Source organism: Haliotis rubra, unplaced genomic scaffold (genome assembly GCF_003918875.1).
Source record: "Haliotis rubra isolate DU_JTF1 unplaced genomic scaffold, ASM391887v1 Scf15, whole genome shotgun sequence".
Taxonomy (NCBI): Eukaryota; Metazoa; Mollusca; class Gastropoda; order Lepetellida; family Haliotidae; genus Haliotis; species Haliotis rubra.
In genome coordinates this window covers 2,142,251-2,159,685 of record NW_025765447.1, presented here as the reverse complement: position 1 = coordinate 2,159,685, position 17,435 = coordinate 2,142,251, and the positions used below count along the sequence as shown (strand labels likewise).

Here is a 17,435-nt window from a genome sequence, read left to right as displayed (position 1 = left end):
GCGCTTGCTCTTGCATTGGCCCTGGTTCAATTAAAAAAATGGGCTACATGTGTGAAGCTCATTTTTCAGTTTTTTTCACCATGGTATTGATGGAATATTGCTAAAAGTGGAATAAAAATAACACTTCATAAAAATGTGCCTGCCCTGAAATATGTATGATGTAACACACGGTTGATACGGAGCCATAACTCCCATGGACTCTGATCAGAGTATAGCTGAGTGATACATTGTATGTGGTGTAATAGAGATCTTGCATGATAATATATACTACTCAGAAGAAGTTACTGTCCACAACGGACTGACTGTAATCATATGAAAAATCTGGTGTTCTTAACTTCTTTTGAGCAGTATAGAAGAGGCCCATGTACAAAGCAACTGTAGTACTAGAAGTGGTATTAAGCTGTGATACGAGCTACTGAATAGTCAGAAATTACAAGTAGTGCAATTGTACCATACCTGACCCGACATGTAGATTTTAGCATTGATGTTCAAATATTTACATCACATTTATGAAGGACTTGCAACAAAATACACACTAAAATCCCAATGATGTGAACAAAGTATGATGTCACCAGTAGGACATAGATGCCAAGTTCCCCAGTCTAGCCATTATGGACAAAAAGAAAATGCCTTTTGACAGAATAATAGAGCATGATCAAAGGTATTTAGCAGTTATAATTCTCTGTACTCTATAAATGGAACTCGTATCATGAGTTACTCACAGACCAAATTCCCGGACGTTTTGAATCCAAAATGAGTAATAGACATAAACGGGTTCGTCAGGAAGGAAATGGAGTTAAAATGTTGTAGCATGTTGCTTTGTCAGCCTTCGTGTCCTGGGAACGAGTGAGTTTAAATTGTTGTAGTACAACTGTTGCTCAATGCTCATGCTGTTGATCACTAGATTGTCTGGTCCAGACTGGCTTATTTACAGACTGCCGCCATATAGCTGGAATACTGCTGTGTGAGGCGTAAAACAAAACTCACTCACTACTGTTGCTTTGTGAACATGAACCCTTGAAATAGTTTAACCAGGACTCCAGATAATTTTTCAACATCAGGAGTACGTACTCCTTATTTTTTAAATATAGGAGTACTGGAAAACCTTTAGAGTACTGAATTGAATTTAATGGAGTATGTGATCTTGTGTTTCGTTTCATATATGCACCACAACATTGCTACTCTTGTGTAAACAGGTAAAAAACAATAAAACAATACTTTTTCCAGATAAATACGTCTGTAAATGATTCTAAGACCATACACCACTGCTGTGGTGCGTATCTGCTACTGTTTCTAAATTATTTCCTACCGTATCGTGCATATTTTTTATCCGTACATACGCCGATACGGCCCTTATCTGTAGCCCTGTTAAACACATGAATACTCCATGGACGGAACAATACTATTCACAATACCTTTAGATGATAATACACCAGTTTAAACTATCCACATGCTTTGAAATTAAATTGGATCTTTATATGTCCTCAGTATAATTTGGTAGTCTAAGGCTAGCTAAACAAGAATGAATTTTGAAGTCTGCGTATATATTGGACTGTCAGCTTGGCCACATATATACTACTCAAGACATTAACACACAATTCTTTCGTACTATTATATTTAATTTGTCGGGTATGAGAGAAAATAAGAAAGAATTCTGTGTTCTCTAACATATCTCATAACAGCTGAACTGCAGAAATAAAGAATCAGGTATTCCCTAACTTCTTTTGAGTAGTATACATAACAAATATCACCATAACAATAACAGCTTCAATGTACATGTACATTGTACATTGGATGGACTGATCTGATATAGAACTCATTCACTGTACGAATGTAACAATACTGATGAAATCAAGAATACTCTCATGAACTGAAGACAAAAATGTCATCGAAATACTATAGAGTACAATAGCACTGGTCTCCCAGCTGATCAGATGTTGAAGGCACAAATAGTCATTTTGTATACTCCACATCAATCTCCGATAATTTAATCAGTGACTAGATATGCAGTGATCGAAGAATCGCAAAGACCAGACAGAATCTTCGGTTTCTTGAAAAATGTATCCAACAGGAATCTAAAAAATGACACACTCTTCGTATCAAGTCTCCTTGACTGTATGCGTCTGTAATGGCTGGAGATTCAGTTCGGTCCAGTCAAGATAGCGGACACTGACGACAAACCTCTGTCAGAGAAACTCAACATATTCCTTAACAAACAACACACAATAGACAACAGTAACCATGGTAACATAAAGGCTATGTCCAATCATGAACTCCAGAAACATCTTGACTACACATCTGTCTGTGTAAGTATTCATTCAACAAACATCAAATCACCATGGCAACATTCATTCCCATCAAACATCTGATGAGTTATTGAGGTAGGGCGGAGGAAGTCGGTACGGAGGCGGATCAGAATGAGGCTGGTAATATGGTGGAGGTGACTTGGGATGTCGACGACCTGACCCTGTCCGACTTCCTGTCCCATAGTTACTACCGTGATCAGACTGAGGCTCATCCTCGAAGTAATACGTTGTCCTTGGCGAAGGGGATGCTGACTGGTTTCTGTCATTGGGTAAAACTATTGGCTTTTTTGGTTTCAGCCCCATATCATCACCTTCCATTTCCTCGGGGAAAATTATGGGATTTCGGTCATTTGTAAACACAGGTTTTTCTGAATTCTGCAAAGCAGATTGTCGTTTCCTTCTCCTATTCACCAGAAGGATGATCAGAAGGATTAACAACAGAAGCAGAAGGGCAATCATCACTGGCAGAACGACTTGAGCCCAGATACTAAGCCCTGTACCAGTGGTGCTGGCCTCAGTGGTAGGGGAGATAAACGTTGTGGGCTTGTAAACACACGCTCCCTGCAGCTCGTAGGTGATGTCAAGAAGTTGATAGTCTGGACTCAGGTGACGGTTAAAGCTTGGTCGAATATTGTTACCCTTCCTGACCATCCGTCTGTACAGCTTGTTGATGGTCTTGTTGTTGCAGATGTCGCCGTTTAGAGTCGTGTTACTCCAGGTCAGGACTAAGGAACCCATGCTGACGTCCATCACAACCATGTTGTCAGGGGAAGAGTCACCAAAGTAGGAACTGATGCGTTTCAGGAGGTTGTTCAGGTTGGTTCTGTCGTTCATGAATGCTGCAAAGTCCATCTTGAACGTCATGATGAACTTGTGGGTGAATCTGACGAAGGAGGATGAGTTAACGTACAGCTTGATGGCGTCTTTAACCGATTGTCCATGAGAATCTGTTGCAACCAGTGTAATCAGATGATAGCTAATGTCAAGGTCAACGAGAAGTGGGAGACCAGAGATAATCTGCTTCCTGGCATTCAGCTGCAACCAGAAGTCTTTGGGTAACGTCTGCCCATTGAGCAAGGTCAAGGACAACTGGAGTGCTCGAGTGTCACCATCTTCACGATCGTAGAACACACCTCTTGGAATTGGGAACTCCAAATATTTGCCAAGGTGGGCGGGAATGTAGTCCACAGGGTTCTCCAAATAAGGAAAATGGTCGACAGCTGAAACAAACAAAAATATATGTTCATAATGGAAGTAAGTTTAGAAACCTTTTTAAAATAATCATAATTAATATATATATATTTTTTTAAATAGTGTGGAATATGGAATAGGCAATGATTTATACAAGTTTGAGTTACAATTTTTTTTGAGTTTTCAGAAATAAAGAAGGTTATTATCAATCTCAATAACAAATAAGCATGCAAATTTTCAAATTTTCTTATTATCTAGCTTTGGTGAAAGAACACTCAACAAGTCTGATGATGGAACAAAATTATCCTTCTAGTTGGCAGTCTTCATCTCCAAGGTCAAACCTAACCATGTTTATGAGAGTGCAATCACAGCTATTTATGTAAGAAGTCCTGAAACCAATCCTTTACAAGACTGCTTCAAGTGGCATTCCTTCTCTTTGAGTGGGGTAGCCCCATTATCATTTTCATCACATCCAACTTTTATTCCTACGGCAATGACTGCACATGCATTCCTAATACATGTATTCATTCTGTCTGTTTCGACCCTTTTTACTCAACTCTGTTCCAGTGATCCCAGCCTAATCCACAAAACAGTCCAGGGGTAAATGTAATTGGGTACTTCAAAAATAGACTACAGCTCACTTGATGCTAGTGGTTACCGGTATGTGAAATAGGTATATTTAGGATAACACAACTTGACTTCTTTTACTTGTGTCAGGCTAATGGACCAGTAGCCATGTCTGTTCTTGCAATAATCATACGTCTGTGACTGTCGTAAAGTGTGTCAGTTCAGTCTCAGCGTTCTATACACAAAGAACTTAGTTAAGCACCCCCTGACATATCTCACAGTTGAATGAGCCTCGATCTTAACCCTTTGGAGCATATCTGTGACATGATTGGTCGTCGTGTGCAACAAAGGGATCCATCCTCCTGTATAGGACCTGACCCATTTAGAAGCTGCTTTACACGAGGAATGGGGTAGACTGGCCCTTCTGAGGATCAGGAGGCTGAGAGGGGGTATGAGGAGGAGCGTGCTGGCTGTCATACAGTCACATGGAGGTTACACTCGGAATTGACATTGAATCATGCAAGACACGCAAAATAACCTTTTGAATATTCACATTCACCAATAAATTCAACATTAAACATTCCAGGGCCATACTTGTACAGACACGGTTTGGTACGAAAATCACTTTTTTTTAAAAACAAAATGAGCAATTATCATCATAAAATGAACATGGACTCTAATGATTTTGTCATTTTTTATGAGTAAAAGGATCATATGGGTTAAAAAAAACCCTCATGTTTTTCCATCGTGGTCACCACAGCAAGTTATATGTACATGTTGAAAACCTATCATTGCAAAAATACAAGGGGTGCCTAATTAAGTTATTTGTGTACAGTTAAATCACCACATGTCAGATTGGTGTGAGAGAAAGGCCTGAAGTCACACAGGTCCCAGATGTTTATACTCGGGGAAATCAACAAACATGGTATTGTGCTGAGGAACAAAACTGCAGCAAGCCAGGATTGAAACCTGTTTTAGCAATTGCATCATAGGTTATTTGCCCGGGACTTGCACAGCAAACAGTGACGAATTAGACAAACAGGGCCATCTGCATCCCTACATAATAAAATGGCCCCTGGGTAGCCTAGTGGATAAAGTGTTCATTGTCGTGCTGAAGACCTAGGTTCAATTCCCCACATGGGTACAATGTGTGACACTGCCTTGAAGAAAGGAGCACAAGAATGCATTAAAAACAATGATAGCCGCAGAATACTATTTTACCAGAATACTATTTTCTGTAAAACTACTCAATGACCTTACTGTATACAAAAAACCTCAGCTGTGAAAATATCCTGAGGCGAATATCCTTCATTTGTCTCAACAAAAGTCAACAAGTTCACCCCCTAGAAATACCACACAGATTGCCATAATATCGAATTTCAGATAACATCAAATAAGACCCCCAAAATCAGATCATCCACAAATATTCAGCCATGTTTGCAAGTTCATTTCGACAGGGAATGCTTGAGCGGGTTACATGATGATAAAAGGGGAGATAATTGGTACAGGTATTTGTTTTTTTCTTCGAAGAGTGGTGACTCTATCACAGTGTCTGTCGATGGAGCGATAACACAGGACCTCTGAGCATCTCGTACATCTGGTTGTGTGCAGCATGTATCGGGTACCTCATTTCCATAATAAGTTCCAACAGAACGTCAATGTTACAGCAACTGCATCATAAAAAGCTGACTTCCACTGCCGGAGGAGCAATTAATTGCCCTTCAGAGGAGAACAGTAGGTACGATGTTCAGGCTTTGTGCAAAAGGAACTTAGTGTTTTCAAACAGTGCTAGCTAATGGATATTTTATCAATGATTCTCGCTGCTGTGGTATGCATTTAATTTCTGTAATCAAAGTTATTTGATTAAATTGTAAGTTTTGTTTAGGTAATTTTTGTAAACAGGAGATGCACATATATACTACCCGTCAAAAGTTTAGACTCTCTAGTGTAAATGTAGCCACTTACTTCAGTCAACTGTTCTAAACTAGACTTTGCAAAATGTTCCATTCTGTTTAAAGGAACTGTTTACACTTGAACTGATGCTTTGTAAAACAAATTTGTAACGTTGAAAAGATTATTGTCATGAGTTACAAAAATGATGAAACTCAGTGAAAATGGCGAATTCTTAACAAACCTTTACACCCATACGTAGCTGTTCACATGCATGATATCTGCAAACGCTTTTCAGCAATATGATGCATGATCCTCGTGCAATTCATCTGCATAAGGTTTGCAGTTGGTTCCCCCAAGTTAGTGGAGAAATTCATCTTCGATGTAACCATAGGTATATACATACCATATAGTGAGAGCTTTAGGTGAGTCTAAGCTTTTGATGGGTAGTATATTTATCTATTCGTTTATTCATTTTCATGTTAATGTACAGTTTAAATATTTTGGGATATACTATATGGTGATAAAATCTTTACAATTTTGGAATATACCATAATTCAAATAAAATCATAGCTACACTTGTACTCAGAACATAAGTACTTTTGACAAAAATTAAATTTCATTGCATAACCTACTTTTAAAATCATGAATGTTTAAGTATAAATTCTGTACTGTTAAAACCATGGGCATTTTGAAATGAACTACATAATGATAAAATCATGGACATTCTGATCCAAAAACTGTTGAAATGAAACACTTTTCTGTTGACAACAACTTCTGTAATATTCCATGTCAACTAGTCCAAAGCAAGTATGTCCTGAAATCCACAGTAAGTTTGTGACGCCAGTAATGACCAACTCTCCTCCTACAGGGGATGAATCTACCATTAAGTGTACTGATTCCACCAGCAAGATGATACAGCAGCACCATTAGATGTCATAAAAATGGTCATTAACGCCCACAAGGTGGATGCAGAGACGTCAGGTATTACTTGAACCAGAAATGCCTAGTTGGTTCTAATGTTTAACTCAGATTCTGGGTATCACTTGAACCAGAAAGTCTTAGTTGGTTCTAATGTGTTACACAGATTCTGGGTATCACTTGAACCAGAAGTATGTACCCGGTAGTTGGCTTTAATGCTTTACAGAGATCCTGGGTATATCCAGAAATGCCTAGTTGGTTTGAATACTTTAACATATAACTGACCTAACACTTTCATTAGTATTCAAAGCTATATCAGAAGTTGGTGCACTAAGCATGTAAGTGATGAATATTGTCTCAGGATTCCACCTACACAGGATACAGTATCAAGAAGGGTTACACTATAGCTTAAATTTAAGTTATAAAGAAATTAGTCCAATGACCTTAACATTTACAGTGACTGACTGACTGAGTTTGGTTTTACGCAGCTTTTAGCAATATTCCAGCAACATCACGGCGGGGGACACCACAAATGGGCTTCACACATTGTGCCCATGTGGGGAATCGAACCCGGGTCTTCGGCGTGACGAGCCAACGCTTTAACCACTAGGCTACCCCACCGCCCCCTTAACATTTACAAATCCCTTACAAATATTATGGTACCTAAGTGAAAGGTACATTCATTCATTCATTTGGGTGAAGATGCTAAGTAGGTCTTGAAATTCAAATAAACACACTTTGACTATATACATTTCTAGTTACAGAATTTCTTGAAGAGGTGAAAGGCAAATTACAAATAAACAAACACATTAAAATATAAAACATGAACGATCTGGTCTTACCTTCAGTGGTTACAGCAGGGAGCGTCCAGGGCTCTACTGATACCCAAGGTAATGTCTTCTGCTCGACAGATGATGTCATCTCCTCTGTTGTCATCTTCTGTCTACGTCTTGTTGTGAACGATGTCGTGGGAGAAGTAAATGACTTGTCATCAGTTGAGGACTCTGTTCTGGTGTCACTAGGATCAGTGACAAAGTCTGGACGGAAATCTGGAGGAAGGATCAAAGCTGACGAAGAAGCCATTGTTGAAACAAGATGAGGAGAGATGGTAGCAAAGTATTTCGCACTCTCAGATGATCCTGGAGGAACTACTGCTACTGTCCACAGACCGCCACTCCCGAACACTGAGGAAACATCCATTCTGCTTGAAAACACATTCATTCCTTCAGTCATGAGTCCACTGCCTTGACCGGAATGGTATAAATGATCAGTAGCACTAGGAACCACTCCGACAATTGACGTTGATGATGGGAAGAGTTCTGGTCCCCTGGGATCCACATATGCAGGTTGATATGGTTTTGCTGTCTGGAATGTCTCTACAACTGGGACAACAGGAGGGTAAGCACATGCTCCTACCAACTCATACTCCACAAACAGGGGGTTAAACTCTGGCTGCATGTGCTTGATGAATGTTGAACGAATCGTTTCTCCCCTCCTCATGATCCTGGTAAACATTCTCCTGATGGTGTTGTTGTTGCACTCTAACCCATTCAGCGTCACGTTGTTCCACGAGAGAACCAGCGACCCTCTGCGTAGATCCAACACTCTGATGTTGCTGGAGTCTTCATCATCGAAGAAGGAGCTGATCCGACCCAAAAGACGTTTCAGATTTGATTCTTTCTCTCTCATGAACTCATCGTAATCAACTGAAAAGGCAATGTCATATTTATGTGTCTGTTGTACAGCTGCTGGTGTTTCCAAGTCTAGCTGGATGACTGTATCTGCAGAGAGTCCTCCCGAGTCAGTCGCCACAAGAAGAATTTTATTGTTTGTGGCATCAAGATCACTAACCAGCAGAAGTCCTGTGAGCACACGTCTGTTCTTGTCAACCTGCAGCCAGTAATCGGGGGGAAATCTCTGCCTATCCATGAAGGTCAAGGACAGCTCAAGGTTAGTCACGTCTCCATCCTCCTCATCAAAGAAGACATCGTTGGGGATGGGGAACTCCCAGAAGATACCCAAAGGTACTCTTAGCGGATCAGACAGAGGGATCACCACAGATGGAGCATGGTTGATTTCTGAAACATTTACAATGAAAACTGATAGTCTTTTCTCTGGGCAAATTCATGTTAAGTTAAATAACAATGCAACAGAGATCATGAAGGTGACCTGTGAATGATTGAAGTAAGCTGTTTGGATAATGATGCCAGTGCCTTTTCTACCATATGCAATTTCATATATTTTATTTTTAAACAATGCTGATTGTTGACTGTACAGAGACTTTGATAACAACTCTTCCTTTGCAATTAAATCACATGAGTCATAAACATGATAAGGGATGTGGATGTTTATCTACATCTTTTACATGTGATCAAGAAGTCAAGTTAATCATTCGCTCATCATACTGATGGCCAAAGTTTGAATCCCCACATTTTCGCCCCCCATAAACCTCACTCACTCTATGGTAAATTACTCTAGAAATATATAATTACCTGTCATGTCTGTAGTGGAACGATCCACTGCACGTGTGACATTGTCTCCTGATCCCATCACCCCCGATCCCGACATCTCAGAGACCTCAGCTGATCCTGCAACTGTTGTTGAAGCATACCCACTTGACGGGATGGACTCTTTAGGGATGCTGTCCCCAGAACCGGACCCTGATCCAGACCCTGACCCCGATCCCATTGGAATATACACTGCAGACGACATCAAGGGAACAACGGAACTGACAGTCAACTCCTCCCCTGATGCTACTGAAGCTAACATCTCTCTGGTTGCCGGGACAAAGAGTTGTGTTAAGTATGTTTCCATTGACTCCTTGGATGATTGGATGACACGGGACGACACAGGGATCAGTTGTTCTGAGATGATGAACATGGACGTGTCGCCACTAAACTCTGATGAAGATGCATAAATGTTCTGACTGGATGATGAAAGGATGTATGGACTTGAAGAAGACATGGTTGAGGAGGAGGAAGAGGTGGATGAGGAGGAATACACCACTGAGGAAGAAGTGTAGGGCATCAGCATCTCCAAATCAGATGTGTAGAGAGTTGTCATCCTCTGTGACACCTGTGTAAACGAGTAGTTGTAGTCATAGTCACTCTTCTTTGGTCGCACAACATCTGGTGTATCCCCGACACCCACTGGTTCTGATATTGTTGATTCAACTGGAGGTATCGGTAGTGCCTCTGGAGATGTCAGCTCCTGTCTGACCTCAGTAACAGATGGCTCATATTCACTCAGTTTAGGATGAACAACATCAGATGTTTCCCAAACATGCACTTCCTCTGATACGTCTGTGGTGGTTGGCACTATCGGGATCGGCAGTGCCACAGGAAGGACTGATGAGGTATAGAACATGTCCTCAGATGGAGTTGCTTGAACTTCAACACTTCTTGAAGGTATTGTTTCTACAGATAATACAATGCCAGATGAGAAGTCTGGTAGGTCATATGTCCTTGTGATAGGGCCTGTATCTACTACAGATGGCCAGGCATCCACATAAGAAGATCCTGAACCAGAAAATGAAGAATCAAGAGAATCTGGCAGAAGTCTTGTGACTTGAGGTATCAATACTGGCCGAGAAGATGGCACAACCCTAGCCTGACTAGATTCTAACGAGTCCGATTCACCACTGATTTCCATTGATTCCTTTTCCATTTGAACATATTCAGAAGACATCGGCATCATTTTTGAAGATGTTGAGAATGATGATGAGGGTGTGATTTCATCAAGCACCACTTGGCGAGAGCTTGGAATAGCTTCTAGACTAGAACTGGGAAACATAAATGAAGGAGACTCTTCAACAACCACTGGATGTCTTGTCATAACTTGAGAGACATACAGGGATTCTTCACCAGAACCTGTCTGACTGGGTAAAGCCTCCTCACTAACTCGAACAGTTTGGTATACCACTGTTGGTGTGACCGGCTGAAGTACTGGGGTGGGGACGGGTGTTCGGTATGGCAGCTGTCTCCGTATCCGCTTCTTGCTGGTCTGAAGCGAGTCCGATGATGCCACGTACCATCCCACTACTGGTTGACCCACTTCATTCTCAATACGCCCTACATTGAGGTTGTGCTCTAGAACCTTCACAAAGTCTCCCATATGTCTCACGGTTGGGCAGGTTAACCTCCATGACAGTTCTACGTTCTTCTCCAGATCACAGTCTCCACCAGGTCCCGGTCCAGCCGAGAGGATCTGGAATCCTCGTTCAACTGCTCGCAGTTTATGACCACTAGAGGGCATCACTGCCATCTTCCACACAGGCTGAGACAGGAAGTCAGCCATGTTGGACAACATTGTAACCTTCTGCTGCAGATCAAGTGCATCAATCGCCACACACAGGACTAGACTAGCCAGTACAACCTCATCTCCACATCCACGCTCATCTAATGAAGACAATGATGGGGAACTTGCATCCAATATGGCAGCATTGTTGACATCAGAATTGGATTGCCTTGGTAATGGCACGGGTGATCCTGTTGCTCCAAGACCAGCATGTTTTACAGTTATTCGGAACACATCGGATATAATCTGGCAGGGATCTGTAGCATCTTCACACTTTCGCGTCACCTCTATGTATGTGTCCCCTGTGTCATGTGACCTGGGAACACCAATCAGTGAATGGGAAGAGGAGTTGTAGTTGATCCACTCAGGGAGGCCACCTTTGTCCACCTCATGTATCTGAAATAAGACAATCAGTAATTAAACATACAGCATACAAAGCAACTAAAGATATTCATACATATTTCCCAGTCACATTTTCAAATCTTATCACAAGAAAAATATTGTATTCTAGAATGTACATAGGGTATAGGGGCAAACAACTATCGCGATAGCGATAGTCTATTGCAACATACTATTGTGATAGTGATGGTCTATTGCGACCAACTATATAGTTTTTCTCTCCTTGAATTGTCTCATTTAAAGTCATTTCCCAAATGAATGCATAGTTTATATGAAATAAAAACAAGTTGAAGTAGTTTCAATCTCTTTTAATAACTGACAAGACACTTGAAACCAGGATCAAGTAAACCAGTTAAAACATAAACTCAATGGAGCTGCAAGTCTACACTCTAAATCAAAGTGAACGAACCTGGTACTTCCTGTATTTTGCGTTTATCAACCGTAGTCAATTACTAAACTATTGATAGTCACACACACTATTGATGCATCGATAGTTTTTCGTTTCTACCATCGATTAATTGCTATCGGAGACTCAACAATTGCAATGCATCGATAGTCCGATGCATCGTTACAGCCCTAATAGGGTACTCATTGAAAGACAGATTTTGACATCCATGAGGTGGATTCTAGAAGCTACCTGGGTCTACCTGAATATACTTTGTTTGACACATTCTGAAAGACATCAGTATCCTTTGATCTCTTTGTAAGTTATTTCCCAAAGGCGACCAAGTCAATCCAGGTCGGTAAAATCTACCAAGGGCTTTTCTTTGAAGAGCAGATAATTAGAGCATATATATATTTGTCTGTTTTAATGGAAAATAATCAAAGGGAAGTCACAGCACAATGCTTTTAGAATCACCATGAGAACGCATCCAACACATGGAACACCTTGCAGTTAAGTTACCGTGGATACTGGCACGGAGGGCCATTGGGCTGCAATCAGCTGTGGGGAATATATACAGAAGGGGCAACAGGTGATAGAACTATTTAACTACAACACTATCATGTCTCAGAAGTTCTTTACAGAATTCACACATGGCAAGACAGTAGGAGAATTCTGTCTATTATACACCAGCACAGAGGAACCTTATTACCTTCCAATAACTGGTATAGTGTTCAAGATAATGTATCCAGGCACCTTTGGCGCCATGATCTAATTCTGCTGTTCTGATTACAAAGGAACCTTATTACCCCTCCAATAACTGGTACAGTGTTCAAGACATTATATATGCAGAGCTCCATTGGCGCCATGGTCTAATTCGGCTATTCTGATTACCCTTAGTACGGATAACTGTACACAAGACATTTCTCACATCAAACTAATTTTTTCCAAATTTAGCTACATTGTTTTAATACTAAGATACCACAATGATGGTGCCGGACAAGGATATATCTCGATTTCATGCCAGAGATTCCAAGTAACTCTGGGATTCCTCTCAATTGTTTTTATGTCCTCCTAAACCACTGGTTGTTGCTGCCTGCAAGTCACAACCCTGAGTTTCCCTCCTCAAAACACCAACACGTTTTTGAATATCCATGATCAAATCAACACCAAACATATTACTTATAGCAAGGTACAACTCACAATATTGTTGAGGTATGTATCAACATTCTGCTGCCTCAGACCGCAGAAAAACCCAACATATACTGTATTGTTCTCAAGTTTCACTGTACTTGATGTAAGCCTGTCAGAATCTCTGTGTCAAACTAACAGTGACACAGTGAAGGAGCACAGGTTTTCACAGGATTACTCAGACTTAACCAATGTATAGCTACTCATATTACGTTCATGAGATTAAAATTCCATTACTGCGTAATTATGAGCATTCAAAGTCTAAACCCAAATGACAAGACTTTCTAAACATGAGTTAATTTAATCAGAAATTATTTTTAGCCGGAATTTCCCCCTTTTTTAATTGATAAATGCAAAAACTGAAATTGTCTGTGAACAGCGTGACGCAAAGGTCAGGTACGGTCAAGCAACATGTCTGCATCGTGCATTACAGCTCTGTTCTGTCTGTACATGTTGTCAAGACGAATACATCTTTATATCTAATGCAGACACAAGATGAACTTCTTGCCAACTTTTGTGGCGATATGTGTTATGTGCGATATACTGAAATTAAACACTGAATCATACGTGTCATTCATATAACGGAGACATAAACAGTTCAAATAAACATCCGGCAGGAAGCTGTGTAATTGCTGGTGATGTGTTACACATGCACACCCTGTTTTGGAAGTTGTAAACATAACGAGCTGTGAATTTCCAGTTCTGGCATCAATACATTTTGGTGTCCCCGCCATGATATTGCTGGAATATTGATAAAAGTGGCGTAAAACCATACTCACTCACTCTGGCATCAATACTAGAGTTGTAACAGTACACTTTGTCCAAATATGATACATATTTCAATAGACTAATGCTTTGTCTCTGAAAGTATATTATTTTGAAAACAATAAAATAACAAATAACTTATAAACAATAAAAATTTCAATGAAAACAAATACCCCTATTTTTATGGACAGGAGTCCCAGACAGATGAGAATTGTGGGTAAAGTCTCATTTAGTTGAGTCAGGTTTTACGCCACTTTTAGCAATATTCCAGCAATATCACGGCGGGAGACACCAGAAATGGGCTTCACACATTGTACCCATGTGGGGAATCAAACCCGGGTCCTCGGCATGACGAGCAAATGCTTTAACCACGAGGCTACCCCACCGTCCCAAAGTCTCATTTAGGCTTTATCATGACTGAAAGGGCTGGGAGGGATGAGAAATATGTCAGGTTATGTGAGACAGGTTAATATCGTGACAGTAATTATATAAGTTTATTATGCTCAGTACACGACAAAAATCAATGAAAAAAACCTGACACATCCAGAGGAAGAACAAAAGCTTTGTACTGATACAGAGCCAAATGGAGTATCGTGATGCACCAAACATCCAATGAAATCATGGACACTCCTAATACACAGACCACTAGGTTCCAAACAGGAAGCTTTTATGGACAATGACCATTACTTTTATACACTGTATAATCTGTACGTACCATGTACACCATGGTCATGTATTTTTTTATGGACAATAAACATTACATTTATACACTATAAACTATTTTGGCCATATATAAATACACACACAAGAAGTCGTGATCCTTTTATGGACAATCACTGGTTCTTTTACACACCAAACATATGTATTTTACGTACCATAACTGTACTGATAGTTATGAATGTTTCATGGACAATATTCTATTATTCATTAATGTTAGAAGATGTAAATGGCTTGCGATCTACACCTCAGACAAATTACAGCAGGCACTGACTGATCCTGATAGGACACCTTGCACATCTTAAGACACCTTAGGTGTCAACCTGTCTCTTTTTGTTCACTTTCTGTACTGAGTATAGTGTTCACCGGTTTCTGTGCTTGTGACACCAAAAAATAGCATTACACACTGTAGCCATATGGGAAACAAACCCAGGTCTTCAGCATGACGTCCAACGCTTTAACCACTTGGCTAGAAATACCTATAATTAGTTGTACCCATCCCAAGCCAGGTGTAAACACAGTTCTGGGACCATTCATCATTGAAAATAGACTGAAATACTTACAGCCTTCCTCCATCACAACTTGCCCACATCAAAGGGAATATCACTGACTTCCCCACACGGCTCTGGGTTACAGTTATCCTCAGCACACAGAACACCATCCATGCCCCACCGTCTCCACTTTCCCATAACCACTTTTCTAAACAGATTTCTATGGTCTCCCTGTATGTGGTTGTTTCGATTTTGAGGGAAGAATTCTGACCGAATAAGAATGGTTTTACGCAGTCCTTTAGCAATATTCCAGCAATTTGTGGCAGGGAGCTTCAATATCTGGAAATGGGCTTCACACATTTCATCTACCTGTATGTGGGGACTTAAACCCAGACTTTCGGGATGATGAGCGAACACATGAACCACCAAGCTATCCCATCACCCAAGAAGGAATTATTAATGAACGAGTCAGGAAGCCAAATAATGAAATGATAATGGTGAAGGACAACAGAAATGGGTTCACACATGATAACCTGGTCAAACCTGGCCAGTGTTCCACAAAGCAATTTTAGTGGTACGATGATCGTAAGCTAGTCTGTCGTACAGACCCAGAAGCAAATATATCCAAGAAAGCCCACGCAAGTCTAGAAAATGTGGCAAGTCTAGATCTCCTCAGCTTCTGAAAATGAAGAAAGTCTCAGGGCTCCTTTTTTATTAAATTATATTTTTTTTTACTATGAACTTTTTTCAGTAAAATATGTTCATTTCAGAGACTAGTTGTTAGTCTAATCGTAAGCCTGTGTTAAAGTATGGGAGTTAAGATCTCCTTAGCGCTAAGATTTTTGTGTGGAACGGAGCCCTGGTCCTTCACCATGATGCGTGATTGAAGTGAAATTTGGGCCTAGTTCAGCAAGGGAGGTAACTGGACTGGTATAGTCAGTTAAATCCCATGCCTCAAGAACATTTTGTCCATACCACAACTGATACCTTCTTCTGAACCCATGTCAGCTTGACTGGAATTTCATTCATTCGATGTAATCTGTTCTGGCGTTGAGTCACTGGTTGCACTTAAAAAACTTCCTTACATATCACCAGCAGAGTCTACTACGATTATATGAGAATAACGACAAGCTTAGAAAACTCAAGACATATTTGCCTTCTACTGCATGACACCCAGTCAAATAATACACAGCACCTGATTCTCATTTCGTACAATTAATATCAAACAGAACCACCCCAATTACGCCCTACCTCGTGATCAAGTCTCCATTTACCTTCCATTAGTGCTAAACTCTAATTCTGATATACAAGGACGCCCTGGTGTAACATCCTCTGTGTCCCATCACTCCCTTCAAGAACACATCACATCTTATGGCTCACTGGAAATAAACAACTAGTCTCTGAAATGAACATATTTTACAGAAAAAAGGCTCATAGTGAAAAAAAATATATATATAAAAAGGAGCCCTGAGACTTTCTTCATTTTCAGACTTGCCACATTTTCTAGACTTGCATGGGATTTCTTGGATACATTTGCTTCAGGGTCTGTATGTCAGACTATGGGAATAGTAAACTAGATTGTGATGAAGAAAGTTGTGCTTTGTTTCAATTTGAGATCCTGGCATCAGTAGTAGTGAACATGCTTTGGTAAATCTTTCACGAGTTTTATAAAAATGGTATTTCATAGAAGCGAGTTTTGTATTGTGTTTATTACTCTCCAATATAAATTGATGGAAACCATCTACAGTGTGATGACTCTCTGCTTACCGAGAGTCAAGCAAGGTCTATTACCATTGTGAGAGAGGTATTAGCATTGTGAAGTCATAACTGTAAACAATTATGATGTCATACTCCATACACAATGTGTAATAACATTGTAGATTTATTAAACAGTGATATATTCAACAGTTGAGTGATAAAGTGTTGCTATTGTAATATGCATTTTAAAACTTTTCATGGGTAATGACATGTGAGAAACTAAATATTCTTTTGGAAATGGAGATTAATACTGCAACTTATACTCATTCAAAGGAATGTTTATTTTCGGCAGAAGGGCGAAGATGGCCTTGAGATCTGGCCAGAGTTGTGGTTATAATCTTGGAATTGCCCTGTTTTTCATTCACAGTTTGTCAGCACCATGGAGAAAGGTTTCATCAAGGTGGTAAATCACCAAGACTTGCATCATTTCTGGCTTTCTTCCCACATCTACCTGACATGCCGTGTAACAACTGAAATACTTTTAAAAAAAACAACCTCACTCTGAAAATGATAGTGTAACATATTCTTTTCTTACCTAAAAACAAGTGTGATAGGTACTAA

The 17,435-nt window shown here is 40.1% G+C and overlaps 1 protein-coding gene across 1 annotated transcript; it reads right to left on the bottom strand.

Annotated features, from left to right (window-relative positions):
* Positions 1-1,305: 1,305 nt before the first annotated feature.
* Positions 1,306-12,821, bottom strand: LOC124270113. The gene is made up of 4 exons (XM_046705131.1): positions 12,762-12,821; positions 9,368-11,567; positions 7,718-8,953; positions 1,306-3,526 (listed from the first exon to the last, which is right to left on the bottom strand). The coding sequence occupies exons 1-4, from the start codon at positions 12,819-12,821 to the stop codon at positions 2,358-2,360; spliced, it is 4,665 nt and encodes a 1,554-aa protein (XP_046561087.1). The 3' UTR covers positions 1,306-2,357.
* Between the last annotated feature and the right edge of the window lie 4,614 nt (positions 12,822-17,435).